General features: G+C 41.7%; 1 protein-coding gene across 3 annotated transcripts in view; it reads left to right on the top strand.

Moving 5' to 3' along the window:
• The window catches only part of BASP1 (brain abundant membrane attached signal protein 1), a 127,129-nt gene extending 113,453 nt beyond the window's left edge, over positions 1–13,676 (top strand). For all 3 annotated transcript variants that reach the window (XM_073569432.1, XM_073569431.1, XM_073569430.1), the window contains exon 2: positions 12,171–13,676. In XM_073569432.1, coding sequence (XP_073425533.1) covers positions 12,181–12,894 — 714 coding nt within the window. In that variant the 5' untranslated portion in view covers positions 12,171–12,180 and the 3' untranslated portion in view covers positions 12,895–13,676. The remainder of the gene's footprint in view (positions 1–12,170) is intronic.
• The last annotated feature ends 4,181 nt before the right edge of the window (positions 13,677–17,857 follow it).

Genomic DNA, 17,857 nt, shown 5'->3' with positions numbered 1-17,857 from the left:
TTCCACGGTCCACTCGGTCCGATTAAGAAATGAACATGTGACCAGCCACATAGATTATCATAGGTACGAGTGCTATCCATGAAAAACACATCACTCGTACAAGAAAATCTGATGTGTGACTGAGCACTTAAGACAACGTTATTTTTGATAAGAGTGCAGTCCAACAAAACATTGGATTGCATGTTGACCATGGGGCCATGCACATGTCCAATTATTTTCTCTTCCTTAGTCTGTCCAAGGGAAAATATCTTAGCATGCATAATTTGTATCCGATATTCGGATCGCACTTGGTCATGCAGGTCAATGAGTGTGATCAGAGTGTGAACCTCTTGGATGTGAATATATGATGGTGTGACCCTAGTCTAAAGGTATTGTCACACTAAGCGATATCGCTAGCAATATCGCTATAACTTGTGACGTTATAGCGATATTGCTAGCGATATCGCGATGTGTGATACTTACCTACGACCCGCTCCCCCGCTGGTTATCGCTGATCATGCGAGAACAGGCTGGACTGTTTCTCGTCGTCAGCTTCCTGCGGCGCTTCCTGTGGAGAGACGAGCGACGAGTGGAGTCGGGTGGGAGGACGTCAGGAATGCCTTGTCTGACAGGTAAGTAGCGACCCCCGGCCCCTGCGATGTCGCTGGTGAGATCTGCCTGTGTGGCAGCTCACTAGCGACCACTTAGCGATACACCAGCGATCCTGACCGCGTCATATCGCTGGTCGGGATCGCTGGTGCATCGCTAAGTGTGACAGTACCGTAACGATGTACACAATTTTAGATAAATTATCCCCTTCTGGGGCACAGCTGTAGCAGGTGACTGGTTAGCAGTTGCCTCGTGGTCCTGGTGATTGTATTCATATTTGCTTAGGCTACTTTCACACATCAGGTTTTCGGCGTCAGGCGCGATCCGGCGTCGTGTCGGAATGCCGGATCCGGCAAATGTTTTGTAAAACCTGATGTGCCGGATCCGGTTTTCTGCCGGATCCGTCTTGTTCTTGACAGACAAAACCGGATCCGTCTCATCCGGTTCATCCGTTTTTTTATCCATTTTTCGACGGATTACGCCGGATCCGGTTTTTAAAATTTGACCCTTGTGGCCTTCCGAATGGGATTGGCTACTGGAAAACTATATATAGCATGTTCCTACAGCCCTTTGACAGGTTGTAGAGGAGAAAGTGCAGGTTGGAGAGAAGAGCAAGTTACTGGCGAAGATGGATGTTGTCATTGGAAATATTTTGAAGAATTTGGCGGATTTTATAGCGGAGGTGAATCGTTTGAGGGTGATTGTTCTGGAGAAGGAGAGAGCGAGACAGCAGCGCATCAGGCATCGTAGACGACGTTTGTGGATCCACCCCATCACAGCCAAGAGAATGATGCGTGGGGTCTATTTTACACTCTGCATGGACCTTCGACGAAACCCGGATAAATTTTTTGGATATGTTCGGATGAAAATGGAGAATTTTGATTACTTGGTGGAGCGCATTGCACACCTCATAAGAAAAGCGGACACCTATTGCCGCTTCTCTCTTTCACCCGCAGAGCGTCTGATGGTGACTTTAAGGTAAGCCACATTTATTGGATGTGATCGCATCAGAGCACACTTTCACTGCAATCTTGTTGGTGGTAGTTTGTATCTCCAAGTGTTATAGCTCAGTTTTGGTATGTAATGCTGTGATTTAAAACTAATTTGTTTTTTAATTCCCCACAGATTTCTTGCAACTGGAGAATCCCTTTCGTCACTGCATTTCCAGTACAGACTCGGGATTTCCACCATATCTGGAATTGTGAAGTACACATGCCGTGCACTGTGGGACTCCTTAGCTGAAGAGTTTTTACCAGAGCCCACAACAGAGAGGTGGATTGAAATTGCTGACAAGTTTCAACAGATATGTCAGTTTCCCAACTGCTTGGGCGCTGTGGACGGGAAACATATCCGCATTGTAAAGCCAGCTGGATCGGGATCGGAATATTTCAATTACAAGAAATATTTTTCAATTGTCCTCATGGCCATCGCTGACGCGGAATACAAATTTATTGCGGTTGATATTGGGGCCTATGGCCGCTCCAATGACTCTCAAGTTTTCAAACTGTCTGCCATGGGGCGTAAACTGTATGGAAACACCTTCCAGTTCCCACCACCTAGACCGCTGCCGCAAACATCTGGTCCACCTATGCCATTTGTCTGTGTAGGGGATGAAGCCTTCCAGCTGTCAGAACACCTTTTGAAACCGTACTCTAGCAGAGGATTGACAAGACCAAAACACATTTTTAACTACCGCCTCACAAGAGCAAGAAGAATGGTTGAATGTACCTTTGGTATTCTGACAGCCAAATGGCGGGTCCTATTGACTGCGATCAACCTCAAGACAGAAACTGTGGACGAGGTGATCAAAGCTTGCGTGGTACTCCACAATTTTGTTATCTGCAAGGAACCCATTTCCATTGAGGACACCTCTGAAGAAACCACCTTGCAAGATTACCATGACATTACCACTAGAAGTTCTGTGACGGTTTCAGTAATGAGGGACAATTTTGCACTATACTTTGTCACCTCAAGGCAGAGTACACTGGCAGGATGACAGAGTGTGAAAGATTTGTGCCCTAACCAAACTTGTGTACCTTCTGTACCAACAGTATATACCTTTGCCAACCAAAGTTGGCTATCTTTTCATGGTCTCTATTTTTAGCTTTAGGCCACAGGTGTGTACCTGGTTGTGTTTTATGCAAAGTATTTCACCTTTTAACAAAAGTTGTGTACATTGTTAGGAAATCACCAACAATAAACACAACTTTTCAGGTGAAATACTTTGCTTCAAACACAACCAGGAACACAACTGTGGCAAAAAGCTAAAATTTACCCACAGTTATATACCTGGTTTTGAATACCTTTTTACCTTTTAAATACCCTGTATTTAACCTTTTTTTTTTTAAACATATTTCGCCGCAGAAAGAAATGACAGACAACCAGTGTAAACAATAATTTAACTTTTTTTATTTAAAATATTTTTTTTTTGTGTAAACTGTTTTTAAAGTTAAAAAAACTTTTTTAATAAAGGTTTGAAACCAACCAAATGGGCATTTTTATTACAAAAAAAACATTATAACTCGGTGTAGTGTGGGGTGGAAATACTGCTGGAGGGGCTGTGGGACACTTCGACAATGGGAGTGTGGAGAGAGGACTCGGATCGTGGTGGGGAAGGAACAGTTAGAGGTGATGGTGTGGAAAAAGCTACAGAATGGGTGGACATGTGGGAGGCAGAAAAGGTGGTGGGCGGTGGAGTGGAGGGTTGGGCAGGGACTGTAGGAGCAGATGATGTTGATGGAAAGTTGTATGGGGAAGGAGTTTGGTGCGGGGAAGGAGTTTGGTATGGGGCAGGTTGCTGGAAGTGGGGAGATGTCTGGTACTGGGGAGGTTGCTGGTACTGGGGAGGTTGCTGGTACTGGTGAGGTTGCTGGTATGTAATAGGAGGGGGAGGATGGAAAGTGGCTGGAGGGGGTGCAGATGTAATAGGAGGGGGAGGATGGAAAGTGGCTGGAGGGGGTGCAGGTGGAGGAACTACAGTGGTGGGAGGTGGAGGTTGGGATGTAACCTGCTGTAGAGCACTGTGGCACGAATGCATTACATGCATCTGCTGGGTAGGAGATAGTGTTGCCATGCGCTCCACAACAGACCTGAAAAAGGTGTGGTTTGGCGAAGATCTTGCTTCTGAATGCATGGTTTGCAGAAGTGTCTTCACCTCCAGAATGCTGGAGTTGATCTGCTGAAAGCCTGCGGAGATTTGCTCTGACAAGACTTTGAGACAGTTCTGGAAAGATGCATTCAGATGCAAGAACTCTGGCGCATAACTCTTTTCCTGACCCCTCTGCCGCTGCCGCCCAGTACCCGCAGGTGTACTAGGGGTGGCAGGGGCAGAAGGGTGGGGTAATGGGAAAGCGATCTCCTCACCAGCAGCTTCATGTAATGTAGGCGGCCACGATGCTCCTGTGCTGGTGGATGGGACAGATGGGTCGAATGTGTGGGAAGGCTGGGAAGGTGCAGATGTACTGGGGCGGTCGAAGTCTCCCTCGGTGCCGGTCTCCTCAGGGATCGCCTCAGAAGGGTCCAATTGTGCAGGCTCCCGAGTGCTGCTCACCGTGCTGTGGAATAAAGAGAAAAAAAACAATTAAAATAGTGACATGGTATGGCCCTGGCTGAAAAAAAAAAGTTACATCTAAACATTTTTTTGTCACATGTGGTGTGTAATATTTACCTTCTGGTGAGCATTGTTTCCCGGAGGAACGACAGGGCTCGTGCGTACTTGTACTTGCTCCTGCGTCCTCCAGATCCACTCGGGGCCCGCATCTCTTTATTGAACTCCTTCTTGAAACGATCCCTCACAGACCGCCACCGCTTCACAATTCTCTCCCCTGAAACGAGAAAGGACAAAGTGGTTAGTATACAACATCAGTGTTTCCCAAACTCCAGTCCTCATGGTCCCCAGGGGTCATGTTTTCAGGATTTCCAAAGTAAATAGAAATCCTGAACACATGATCCGTGGGGACCACGAGGACTGGAGTTTGGGAAACACTGGTTTAAATCAAGCAACCGGTACTGTATATACTTGCGCTCTTTAATCTGGGCCCGAGCTTCGAGGTCCTCCCAGCGGTCCACAAGGAGCGAACAGATTTCCTCCCAGAGTCGTCGGATAACGATAAGGTTAGCATGGCGGCGGTCAGCCATATTCCAGAGCGGCTCCCTTTCTCTGACTAGATCGATGAGGTGGTCCACATCGAGTCCTCCATCCTCACCGTCAGAGTCGGGAGCACGCTGTGAAGGCTGTTACAGAAAAAGACAAAAATAACATAATTAGCCTCCACAAAAGAAATGAAATAAAAAGTGCAAAAAAACAAAGCAAAAATATTTATACTTACACGCTGGTGACCGCCGCGTTGCTGTCGCCGACGACCCCGGAAGGCACTGCGAGGACCTCTTGGCCAAGCACCAGATTGGGAAGACTAGAGAAGAAAACAAAAAATGTTACGTCTTTGGATGTAGGCATTTGTTTGCTGTGTGTGGTCTGCAGAACATTGTTTTCTATGTGTTGTGTGTAGTGTGATGTTGTGTTTCTGCGTTTGATGCAAAAAACTTACCAATTGTGAGCCCACTCCAAGTGTCTGTCCACCCCTTCCTTCTTCTTCTGGGAGCTCCTCTTCATCTTGTGAATCCTGTTTTGAAATAAAAGGCAATGAATAGACATATATTACAGAGATGATGGATTTTGGAAATAAAAACTTACCGTCAAACGCTGACGATGCGAGGGAGGGCTCCCAGAAGATGATGTGCTGTCTTCCTGGTGGCCACACTCCATGCATGTGGGTGGTGTTCCAGCTGCTGCCATTGCTGCTGCTGCTGCATCTATTGGGCGGCTGTTGAATAAAGAGAAACAAAGGGCCAATGAATATCTTGATATTCAATAGCCCTAGTTTGGAGGAATGGGGGATTTGATAATTACCGTCTCTCATCTGCTGCTGGACTCCCCTCCCGTTCCTCAGCATGTTCCCTTTGCTGCTCCATTTGGGGTGGTGGTGGTGCTGATGGTGCTGCAGATGTCTGCTGCCTTCTCCTGGTTCTTGGCTTGGGTGGCATGTTGGGTGTGGCTGAGGGTCCCACTGTCTTGCTTTTATATATGTCTTGTGGGCAGAGCTACTGAGCATGCTCAGACCAAAAAAACCGGATCCGGCCACCGGATCCGGCTGTCGGCAGATCAGGCGCATTGCGGCGCTCATAGGCTTTCATTGTATGGAAAAGCCGGACACGCCGGATCCCGGCGTGTCCGGCTTTTCCGCCGGAGACAAAAAACATTACAGTAGCCGTTTTTTCCAGACACCGGATCGCGTCACATTGCCGGATCCGGCGAAAATCGGATGAAACGCATGGCCATCCGGCTCTAATGCAAGTCAATGGGGGGGAAACCGGATCCGGCATTGCATTTCGCCGGATCCGGTTTCTGTCAAAAGCGCTGGATCGCGCCTGACTGCGAAAACCTGATGTGTGAAAGAGGCCACAGATCCATTATAAAACAAAATAAAGAAAAATGTTAAACCTACACACTGGCACGGAAACCGAGGAATTTCTTTAATATTAATTCATGCATCAAATATTAGTAACCTTTCAAGACGTTTTATGCTATAATTCTGGAAAAATCTGCTAGATGAATCTGCCCATAGCATTTTAAAAGCTTAAACTAAGCAAATGCTAACTTTAAAATGTGTTCTTTCACTGCAGAATTTTAGGTTTTGAGGGAGAATATTTTTTTTTTTAGCCAGTCACTTGGGGGCACTATGTGCAGTTTTCATTTTCTTGGGAACAGAAAGTAAAAATGCCATGTAGCTTAATTGATTACTCTTTAGCCAGTTAATTTATAGTCTGTGAAGTGTATAAAGTGAGAAATAAAATGGAATTATATACTACTATATTTAGCACAAGCAAAAACACAACGTAGAAGGTTTTTTCACACCCACTGTTTATCTTGAAACATGAAGTTAAAATTCTAACTAAATACAATTGTTTAAAGGATCATGTGACGGGAAGAAGACAAGAAAATAATTTACATATAAAAGGAACCTCTGGAAATATATATATGCCATCTACAGTATATCATCACTCAATAGGATGAAATACAAGCAGAATAATATACTATAACGTGCATATCCAAATATGACAGAGGGAAGGGGACAACATGCAGTGGTGCCGGGAGCAGTGTTAAAGAAATATATGTATTATATATGTGCGTGTGTCTGTATGTGTGTGTGTGTGTATATATATATATGTGTGTGTGTGTAATGTAATATATATATATATATATATTACATTACACTGATGACTTTGCAAGTTTTCCCACCTACAAAGAATGTAGAGGTCTATTTTATATTTTTAGATTCTGTCTCTCACAGTTGAAGTGTACCTACGCTAAAAATTCCAATCTCCTTGTATGATTTTTACATAATTACTTTGCATTTTATTGCATTAAGTACCTAATACAAAAGGAAAACAGAACTTAATATTTGGTGCATAGACCTTTGTTTACCTTTTCAGATGTCACACATTTCCTGTAGTTCTTGAATAAGTTTGGATACACTGCAGCAGGGATTTTAGCTAACTCCTCCATACAGATCTATTCCAGATATTTCAGGATTTGGGGCCGTCACTGGGCAACATTGAGTTTCAGATCCAGCCAAAGATTTTCGATTGGGTTTATGTCTGGACCACTCCAGGACCTTGAAATGCTTCTTATGGAGCCACTCCTCTGTTGCCCTGGGTGTGCATTTTGGGTCAATCTAATGCTGGAAAATCCAGGCATGACCCATCTTCAATGCTCTTACTGAGAGAAGGAGGTTGTTAACCAAAATCCCGCAATACATGATCCCATCCATCCTTCTTTCGATACAGTGCAGTCGACCTGTCGCCTTTGCAGAAAAGAACCCTCAAAGTATGATGATTCCCCCACCATGCTTCACAGTTGGGATGGTATCCTTGTTCTTCCTCCAAACACAGCAAATGGCATTAATACCAAAAAATTATATTTTGATCTCAGCTGGCCACATGACCTTCTCCTATGCCTCCTCTGGATCATCCGAAGGGTCATTGGCAAACCTCAAACAGGCCTGACATTGGGAAAAGGCATGAGCAGGGTGACTTTGCATGCTCTGCAGTTTTTTAATCCATGACGATGTAGTATGTTACTAACGGTAATGTTTGAGACCGTGGTCCCAGCTCTTTTTAGGTGATTGACCAGGTCATCTCGTGTCATTCTTTGCTGATTCCTGATCTTTCTCAGAATTATCCTTATCCAACGAGAGAAAATCTTGCATCGAGTCCCAGACTGAGGAAGCTTGACAGTCCTCTTGGGTTTCTTCCATTTTCTAACTATTGTGCCAGCAGTTGCTGTTTTTTTTCACCAGACTGCTTGCCTATTGTCCTGTACCCCATCCCACCATTGTAAAGTTCTGCAATTTTGTCCCTGGTGTCCTTACACAGCTCTTTGCTCCTGGCCATGGTGGAGAGGTTGGAGAGTAATTGACTGAGTTTGTGGACAGGTGTCTTTTATACAGGTAACAAGTTCAAACAGGGGCAATTAATACAGGTAATGAGGGCAGAGTAGGAAGGCTTCGTTAAGAAAAACTAACAGGGTTGTGAGAGTCAGAATTATTGCTGATTGGTAGGTGATCAAATACTTATTTCATGCAATAAAATGTTGTTTAATTATTTGAAAATCATAAAATATGATTTTCTGTGTTTATTTTTAGATTCTGTCTCATGAGTTGAAGTGTACCTATGATAAAAATTACAGACCTCTCCATTCTTTGTAGGTGGGAAAAAGTGTAAAATTGACAGTGTATCAAATACTTATTTGCCCCACTAGTATATACAGTTGTGCCTCCTTCCTGATTTTCTATTTGTTTGCATGTTTATCACACTTAAATGTTTCAGATCACCAATCACATTTAAATATTAGACCAAGATAACACAAGTAAACTCGAGTTGCAGTTTTTAAATAAAGATCTTTATTAAGGGAAAAAAATCCAAACCTACAGGGTCCTGTGCAAAAGTGATTACGCCTTAAACCTAATAACTGGTTGGGCCACCCTTAGCAGCAACAACTGCAATCAAGCATTTGGAATAACTGGCAATGAGTCTTTTACAACACCCTTTCAGAATTGTTGTAATTCAGCCACATTAGAGGGTTTCCGAGCATGAACCGCCTTTTCAAGGTCATGCCACAATATCTGTTGAATTAAGGTCAGGACTTTGACTAGGCCACTACAAAGTCTTAATTTTATTTTTTCTGGTTTGTATTGGATCATTGTACTGCTGCATAACCCAAGTGTGCTTCAGCTTGAGGTCACAAACAGATGTCCGGACATTCTCCTTCAGGACTTTTTGGTAGACAGCGGAATTCATGTTTCCATTTACCATAGCAGGTTTTCCAAGTCCTGAAGCAGCAAAACAGCCCCAGACCATCATACTATAACCACCATATTTTACTGTTAGTATGATGATCCTTTTCTGAAATGCTGTGTTACTTCTATGCCAGTTGTAATGGGACACACACCTTCCAAAAAGTTCAACTTTTATCTCATCAGTCCACAGAGTATTCTCCCAAATGGCTTGGGTATCAAGATGTTTTTCTGGCAACACTGAGATGAACTTTTGTTATTGCTCACCAGTGGTTTTCTTCTTGGAACTCTGCCATGCAGGCCATTTTTGTCCAGTCTTTCTTATGGTGTAGTCATGAACACTGACCTTAACTGAGGCAAGTGAGGCCTATCCGTTCTTTGGATGTTGTTCAATTACAATCTATCACCATCTTCAGTTAGTTGTTTTATTTATTTATATTGTTGTGGTGTTTTTTCACTAAATCTGGGTATAGTATGTGTACGTAGTGTAGTGTGGTGTGTATGTATGTTTAATACATTAACCTACCGCCACCTTCTCCAGAATCCAACGCCATTCTGCTCCGCTTCTCAGTGATGTCACTGCTCAACACTGAAAAGCCTTTGAAGCCTCATTCTGATGCTCCATAGACTTGCATTGGAATACCCCCTTCTGGGTCACACACAGTGCAATGTGACCTGGAGAGTCTGCAGGATGAGGACATCGGTGAAAAGGGGAGCATAATAGCACTGGATCCCAGAGAGAGCAGCAGTAGGTGAGAATATTAGCACATACACAATTCAGTACATGCACATATACACACGCTCAGGCTAGTTTCACACTAGCGTATTTTCCATGCAGCGCACGGCGCCGCTAAGCCCCGCCCCCTGCCGGCTCCCTGCCCGCCCCATCCGGTCATCGCCGCCTACTATCGCACACGGCCGCATGCGATCTGCGCTCCCTATCTTTAGCATAGGGTGTGCTGGCTGCGCGTTAGTAGGATTTTAGCATGTGCTGCGCACATTTCAAGGTGTGCCGAATGCACCATGTTGCATTTTGGCGCGCTCGGCGCACCTTCAAAAGTGTGCAGCACACGCTAAAATCCTACTAGCGCACGGCCAGCGCATGGTCTGCGCACCCTATGCTAAAGATAGGGTGCGCAGATCGCATGCGGCCGTGTGCGATGGTAGGCGACGATGACCGGATGGGGCGGGCAGGGGGCGGGGCTTAGCGGCACCATGCGCTGCATGGGAAATGCGCTAGTGTGAAACTAGCCTCAGTGAATAAAAAAACTTTAATGGAAGGGCTTCTTTAAATGACATTTGGTGAGCCATCAGCAGTGTTGTATGATTTTTGATACCTTCTTATTGACGAATAGTTGTATTTGTGTAACTTGTACTTGTTTCTGATTAATAATTGTGTTCCTGTTAATCTTTTAAAGAATTATTCCATTAACATGAATACAAGCCAGTGTTGCAGTTCATTGTCCTTTTTTGTTTTTTTAATTTGTGGATTTATTTATTTTTTGCATCTTTTTTTATTTTTATATAAAGGTAGTATTTTAAAGTAGTAACTTTTATAGTACTTATACGTTAGTATACTAGATGATGTCATAAATGCAATTGTACTAATGTTATGTCAGCTTAGTTCCACGTGCATTTTTATTGCTTGAATTTCATCTATCTTATGTTTTTTGTCATTTTATATTTTCATCCGATAAGGATCTTATAATACTGATGTTATTCAGAAGCAAAACATGTTTGTGTTATGGCTCAGTTTGCTAACTTGATTTATATGGTCATGTATTGTATTGAGAAGCATCTAAAAATATTTTTTCTTCAGAACAATATTACAATCTATATTTGTGAAATATATATGAGAATTTCATTCAGTGTTTCTTAGGGGTTATGTAGGATAACAAACTGCTTGGGGTAGTGTTTGGAAATGAAAGCAATGTCTGACTGAAAGGCCAAGGGCCAACCAGTTACATTGATTCTGGGGGCCACTGTTCAGGTACATGATATAAATATTACATTTCCAATCTACTGCATAATAATAAACTGGGTTGTATGCAGACTGACTGATTAGATGCTGCTTTTGTCTGTACATAGTGAATCAAATCTACTGTGCCAACTATTGCTCAGGCTGGAGGGTAAGTGGCTTAATACTGCACAGTGGCCCACTGGGGAATTCACCTGTTCCTCATGTGCCAGTCCGAGCCTGACTCCAAGAGTCAGTCTCAATGGCATTGGTTTGAAATACCAGAACTAAGATTTCTATCTTAAAGCATATTGAAACATGGCTCTGTCTGTAGTACCTGATTTTACCATACATCAATATATGTGTAGTCTAGTCTATGTTAACCTCAGAAAATGAATCATTGATTAAATACTGCAGAACGTGTTACTTCAATTTACTGGATTGTACTATTACGCAAGAGTAACCCTTAAAGTGGTAGTGAAATCTGGTTTATAATGCTTGAACCTACCTGTCAGTTGACATTAAAAAATTGTGTTTAGTTGCTTATTTAATGTGACAGTTAGTCAGCCCTGGATTTTGTAGTAGATTGCTTTAGTGTTTTTGTGTGGCAGAATGAGGACACTTTTACATATTTAGTTAGATGATTTTTGATGTTTTTCTTTATATCTATGATACGTTTTCGTTTGCAGTTTTTAGTTTTTGATGTAAAGCAAACCTTGCACAACATTTAATTGGCTCCTGGGTGCATTAATCTATACTATAATTATATTGGGAGAGATGCTGTGTGGAAGCTAAAATCAGCCAGTTTGCTATACCTTTATATTGCAGAAATTAGGATGTCTTTACTTAGACTCTATAGCCTTTTTTTCTGGGTAAAATGTGCTGCTTAATATCAAGGAAAAAGTCAACTTTATGTATGTCACTTTTATCAAATGCAAACCCAACATTATAGGATCCACGTTTCTGTTGTCAATAGATAAATCTAAAAAGTGAGTTACCCACTGGCTAATAAGTAACTTTTGTAGATACTATATCAGATATCTAGTTCTTTTTGCACATACCAAGCATTCTTTTCTGTGATTTTAGGGCACTTGGTCATTTAGATCAATATATATCACATAGCATAGTGCAAACTAAATAATGTTAATGTGAACATATATTTAACTAAGATACAAAGAATGTATATGCTATGTGTGTTTTTACTTGAATTCTATAATATAAAGCCTCTCATTGGTACATCAGTAACCTTTCCTTCTCGTCTTTGATTTCAGGGCTTTAATTATGGGAGGAAAGTTGAGCAAGAAGAAGAAGGGATACAATGTAAATGATGACAAATCAAAAGATAAGGACAAAAAGGCAGATGGGGCAAACACAGAGGAAGAAGGGGCAACTAAAACTAATGAGGAGGTTCAACCTATAGAAAATGCTGAAGCAAAAGAAAATAAAGAAGAGAAAAATGACAAGGAGCCACAGGCTGCTGAGAACAAAACTGAGGACAAAGAAGCAGATAAGGATGCAACAAGTAAGGATGCAGTACAAAAATCTGAATCTGAGAAGAAAGAGGCTTCGTCTGAAGTCAAGGTGGAAGCTCAGAATGCTGAACCTCCTGTAGCCAAGCAAGAGGAACCAACTGTTGCTTCTCCTGCTGTAGCTGCCAATAGTGAAGGCACAAAAGCCTCTGAACCTACCACTGAAGCAAAAACTTCCCAGCCTACAGAAGTACCAGCACCAAGTAAAATAGATGACAAGAGCAAAGAGGATGGGGAAGCCAAAAAGACTGAGGCTCCCTCCGCACCAGAGGCCAAAACTGAGACCGCTCCAGCTTCAGACTCAAAACCTAACAGTGAGGCTGCTCCATCTTCCGCGAAGTCTCCAGAACCTGAAGCACCTAGTTCTTCTACTAAGGCCTCTGAGCCTGCAGGACCAGCTGATGAAGTTAAAGCTACTGAAACCCCAGCAGCTAATTCTGATCAAACCGTAGCAGTTCAAGAGTAAGATGGACAGCCTGTTTGAAAGAACCACTTAAAACAACCTGCGATGATGTTTTCTTTGTTTTTGATTATATTTTTTTCAGCTATACTAACAAACTTGGTTTAGATTTGAAATATGTACGTGTAATGCCCAAAATGATATAAAAGTCCAAATAGTATTTTTGTGGGGGAGAAAATGTACAAATGCACATTCCACCAACTATTTCAATTAATAAGTAAATTAAGAAAGATTTAGATATAGATGTTTGTGATCATTTTGCTTTATTTTTTACATCTGAGCAGCAGCTACAATATGGAAAGTCCACAAACAGTTATACCTTTTTTGTTTTGCCTTCTGCAATAAGATTGCAGGAGAATCGTTTTTGAATTTGCCCGTAGGGCTTGTGCCAAGGCAATCAAATCTTTTTAGGACTTAGCTTTCATTTGCAGTCAATTTTTTTTAAAGCAGTAAGCAACGGCCAAACTTTTCCAACAGAACCTACTTTAGCTGTCTCTTATTCCTCTCCAGATATTTTGGAAGTAATAACATCCTCATTCTACTTAGTCTACCTAGATTTTTCATGATGAATTAATGCATGTCTGTGGTTGGGTGCACCTGTAGTTCTGTTTATTGGTCAGTGGAATAATAATTAAAAAAAAAAAAGTCTGCGTTGATTTGCAGTTCCAGTTTTTCTTCCATTCTATGTCACAGACACCAACACAACACTCATTGGAAAGCAAGCTACTAATAAAAATGTAAAAAAAGTGCAAAATAATAAAAAAAAAAAAAAAAAAACATAAAAATAACGGAAGATGTAAAATGGATGCATTGAAAATATATGTAATTGTATAAATGGTGCAACAGTAATAAAAGTAAAATAATTAAGAAACAAATGCTTAGCAGTTGAGTTGTTTTTTTCATCATTTTATTTAAATGTCATTGATTCTCTTTTACATTCTTAATGAAGTCACAAATACATTAACAGTAAGGAGGCATTGAAGATATTGTAGGCTATGCGTGCAGTATTGTATTGTTACAGTTGGCGAACACTCTTAAAGTCTAAGCTCTCCAACCAGCAATGAGCAATTGAATTAACGGACTACCAGCATGAAAATACGTCTCGATTAATATCTGTCTATGTTGTAGACACCAAAAGATTGTGACACCTATAATAAGTATACCAAACAAAATCATCTACAATCTACTTCATCAAAACGAATTTTTATTTTTTCACATATTCATTTAGGTGCTTTTTTAATATATTTCAAGAGGTATTTCCGTAGTAGTAGTACCAGTATCCCACACATGGGGTAAGCGACATAGAAAATCAGAAGAACTATACTACATTTCAAATTGGAGGCATTTGCTAATATTATTATTATTCCTACAACATATTGGGATAGGATCTTGGACATGAGAATGCCCCTTAAAATTTAAAGTGAAATTGTCATCAGAAAAAGACCTATTCTTTAAAGAAAGAGTATGTTAAATGTATTTTATTTTTAATTCTTGACAATGTGGTACTTTTTCATATTATATTTATATATGCGTGTGTGTGCATGTACAAATATATACAATTTTTTTTTTTTTACATACTGGTACAGACTCCTACTTCCTGTTGGACAGAAGGACATTACCATCAATAGACTAACTTAGGCACTATCTTTTGTGACATCACCTATTGCAAATTGTAGATCTTGTGTTATCTAATGTAAATAAAAGTGCTATATTTCAATGTAATCCTTATGTGATGACAATGTGACTGCTTCTGTACAAAACTGCACCTTTAAAGATGACCTTTCACAAGTTTTGAGCATTTCAAACTAGTTCTATTATGGAATTATGGAATATTGGCTGCAGAAGTGAATGCAAGTTTTTGTTTTTATTTTTTAACTAGCTGAAGAGCCCGGTGCTGCCAGGGCATAGTAACTAACTGTGGTTAGTTATAGCAAGTTATAATTATCCTCCATCCCATAGTCCCGTGCCCATATACCCATCATACATATCCACGATCCCATAGTCAAGTGCCCATATACCCATCACACATCCTCCATCCCATAGTCCCATGCCCATATACCCATCATACATATTTGCCATCCCATAGTCGAGTGCCCATATACCCATCACACATCCTTCATCTCATAGTCCCATGCCCATATACCCATCATACATATCCTCCATCCCATAGTCCCGTGCCCATAAACCCATCATACATATCCGCCATCCCATAGTTCCGTGCCCATATAAATGTCATACATATCCTCCATCCCATAGTCCAGTGTCCATATACCCATCACCCATCCTCCATCCCATAGTCAACCATTATGACATCATAATGAGCGGCGGGGCTTGCAACCTATGATGACATCAGCATCACCATGGCAACCATTATGACGACATGAGGGGCGGGGCTTGATACACACTTTTTCTCCATTATGTAGATAGGGGCAAAATTGTTTGGTGAATTGGAACGCGCGGGGTTAAAATTTCACCTCACAGCATAGCCTAGGACACTCTCGGGGTCCAGACGTGTGACTGTGCCAAATTTTGTGGCTGTAGCTGCGACGGTGCGGATGCCAATCCCAGACATACATACATACATACATACATACATACATACATACATACATACACACACACTTGAGCTTTATATGTTAGATTTCTCATCTATGCTGTAGATATATTAACTTGCAAAGTTAATGCTAAAATTTATGTTCTAGTGGTTGTTCACTACTCTGACAGCCCCATCTCAATCAGCATGTTTGGATCAGTTGAATAACATGGATACTCACCTCTGGTGCTGCCACTATTTGAGTGGTGTTGGCACTTGCATTCCCAGGGCTTGGGACACATTGTCACATGAGCCCAATCAGCACTAGCTTCGGACATCAATGGGTAATCAAAGCCGTAGCAGGCCACTAGCTTCCCCTTGATGTCTAAAATGTCCGAAGTCCAGGAGAGTGAAGCATTGATTGGGCTTAGGGCTTACGTGACATAACAATTTCACATGAGCCCATGTAGAGCGAGTGCCGACACCTCCAGAATGCCACCGAAGAGGAGTATGTTGTGTTATTTTACTGATGCAAACATGTTGATTGAGACCTAGTCATCTAAATAGTGAACAACCCCTTTAAGACCATGGTGGTAATACCAGATTTTTCTCTTGGGGCACATAGTGCTTTCCCTGCTTGAGGTTGACCAATCATAAGCAAGCAACAACAGGTAAGATAATACAGAACAACAGCTTTTAACAGGTTCTCATATATGTGAGTGATTTGACAGTCTGCTATCACTGAATCTTCTGAGGACAACTGGTTCCTCTGCATGAGGTTGACCAATCGTAGACCGTAAAATGCAGGGGTAAAAAGAGCACGAGCTTAGAGCAGGTTTCTCCTGTGTGAGACATGAAATGACAGGTATTTTGCTGTCGCTTGCTTCATTGCAGAAATGTGTGTGATTACAAAGCTCTTCAGCCACTGTTCCATGATGTGGCTTAATTAACATGGTAAAAGTGGTTGAAGGTTATCTTTAAAGGAAACTGGTCATATGAAAAAAGCTATTAACCTGCAGATATGGTTCTGAATTTGCCTGTTGCCTGTACTTTGAGTCCCCTGCTGGGTGGGAAATTATTTTTATTCTCCCTGAGCAGCGCTTGATGTTCAGTCACGAGGGTGGTGCTGGCATTGTTTCAGTCACTGCTCTGTGTACAGTGAGTGGTGGCCTCTGGCACTGACTGAGAGCTGCTAAGCATTGGGGCTGTCAGTAAGTGCTGCGGGCGTGGTTATAGCTGCCACTCACTATACACAGTGTGTTGACTCAACCTGCACCGGCACCACCTCAGTGATTGGAATCCGAATGCTGCTGAAGGGTAGAAAGTTAATTTTCTCTGAGCAGCGGGGCTCTAAATGCCAGTGGTGTACAGATTCAGAATGCTATTAACATGCAGATTAACCCCATATTTGCAGGTTATTAGCGGTTTTTCACATGAAAGTTCCTCTTTTAATTTAGTGCAAGGCCAGGTGGTCAGTGTGAAAAATTACAAGGTTTAATTTGCACTTTCTATACCTTTTTACTATGAAAACCTGATTTCAACAATAGGTAATTTTTTCATGACACATTGTCTTTTAAGTTGTACTTTCCTTTTGAATTTTGTCCTTGTAAAAATGTTAGGAAGGCTAGAATAATATGTAAAATGGAAGGTCTAGGGTTACAATAATGAGTTAGAAAAAAACAAGCTTGTTAAGCTTGGGATAAAAGACTGCATAGTGTGAAATCCCACACAGCTGATTTTGTTGCAGAAATTTTTGCAAATTTCCCATTCATCTGAATGTAAACACCTAATGCTATATCCACACGGTCAGTAACCGGCAGAGTTTTGGACGCAGCACATGTCCACTCCATCCAAAGCGTTGCTGGCTTTTGAACACAGGTGATTCCGCATGTGTTCATTGAACTGTGCAGAATCACCGCATTCTATACATTGCATTGATTATATTTATCATGTGGAGAGTCGCGTCTCAGCAAAATAAATAGACATGCTGCGTTCTAGAAAGACGCGCCGCATGTGCTGTTTCCGCAGGGAACCTGCGGGTGCTAGTGCACGCATAGTGGGAATGGGATTTGAAATCCCGTCCACTATGCTGCAGATCTGGCCGCTGCGTATGTACGCAGCGTCCAACCTGCAGCGTTTACTATCCGTGGGAACTGATGGTTTGGCAGTAAAGTAACCCCAGTCATAAAAATGGAACTGACTTTTAGCAAAAGTAATTTCTGCACTAAATCTGCCATCTGTGAATGTTCCTTTAGAGGTAATCATTTTTATTTGTATAAATTAAATGTGTGTGGCCAATAAAAAGAATGGAGACATGATTAATTTTATGCACTGTACAAAGGACCAGAGGGTATTTGTGGCATCGTGGAATAGTAATTCTGACATTCATATAGGAAAGGGTTCTTTACAGTAGTCTAGAAGTGTGAAGATTAATTT

Source organism: Dendrobates tinctorius, unplaced genomic scaffold, assembly GCF_039654945.1.
Source record: "Dendrobates tinctorius isolate UK_male_01 unplaced genomic scaffold, ASM3965494v1 ptg000025l, whole genome shotgun sequence".
In the NCBI taxonomy this organism is placed as follows: Eukaryota; Metazoa; Chordata; class Amphibia; order Anura; family Dendrobatidae; genus Dendrobates; species Dendrobates tinctorius.
Note: the sequence above shows the minus strand (reverse complement) of the source record. Positions and strands in the feature narration are given on the sequence as shown.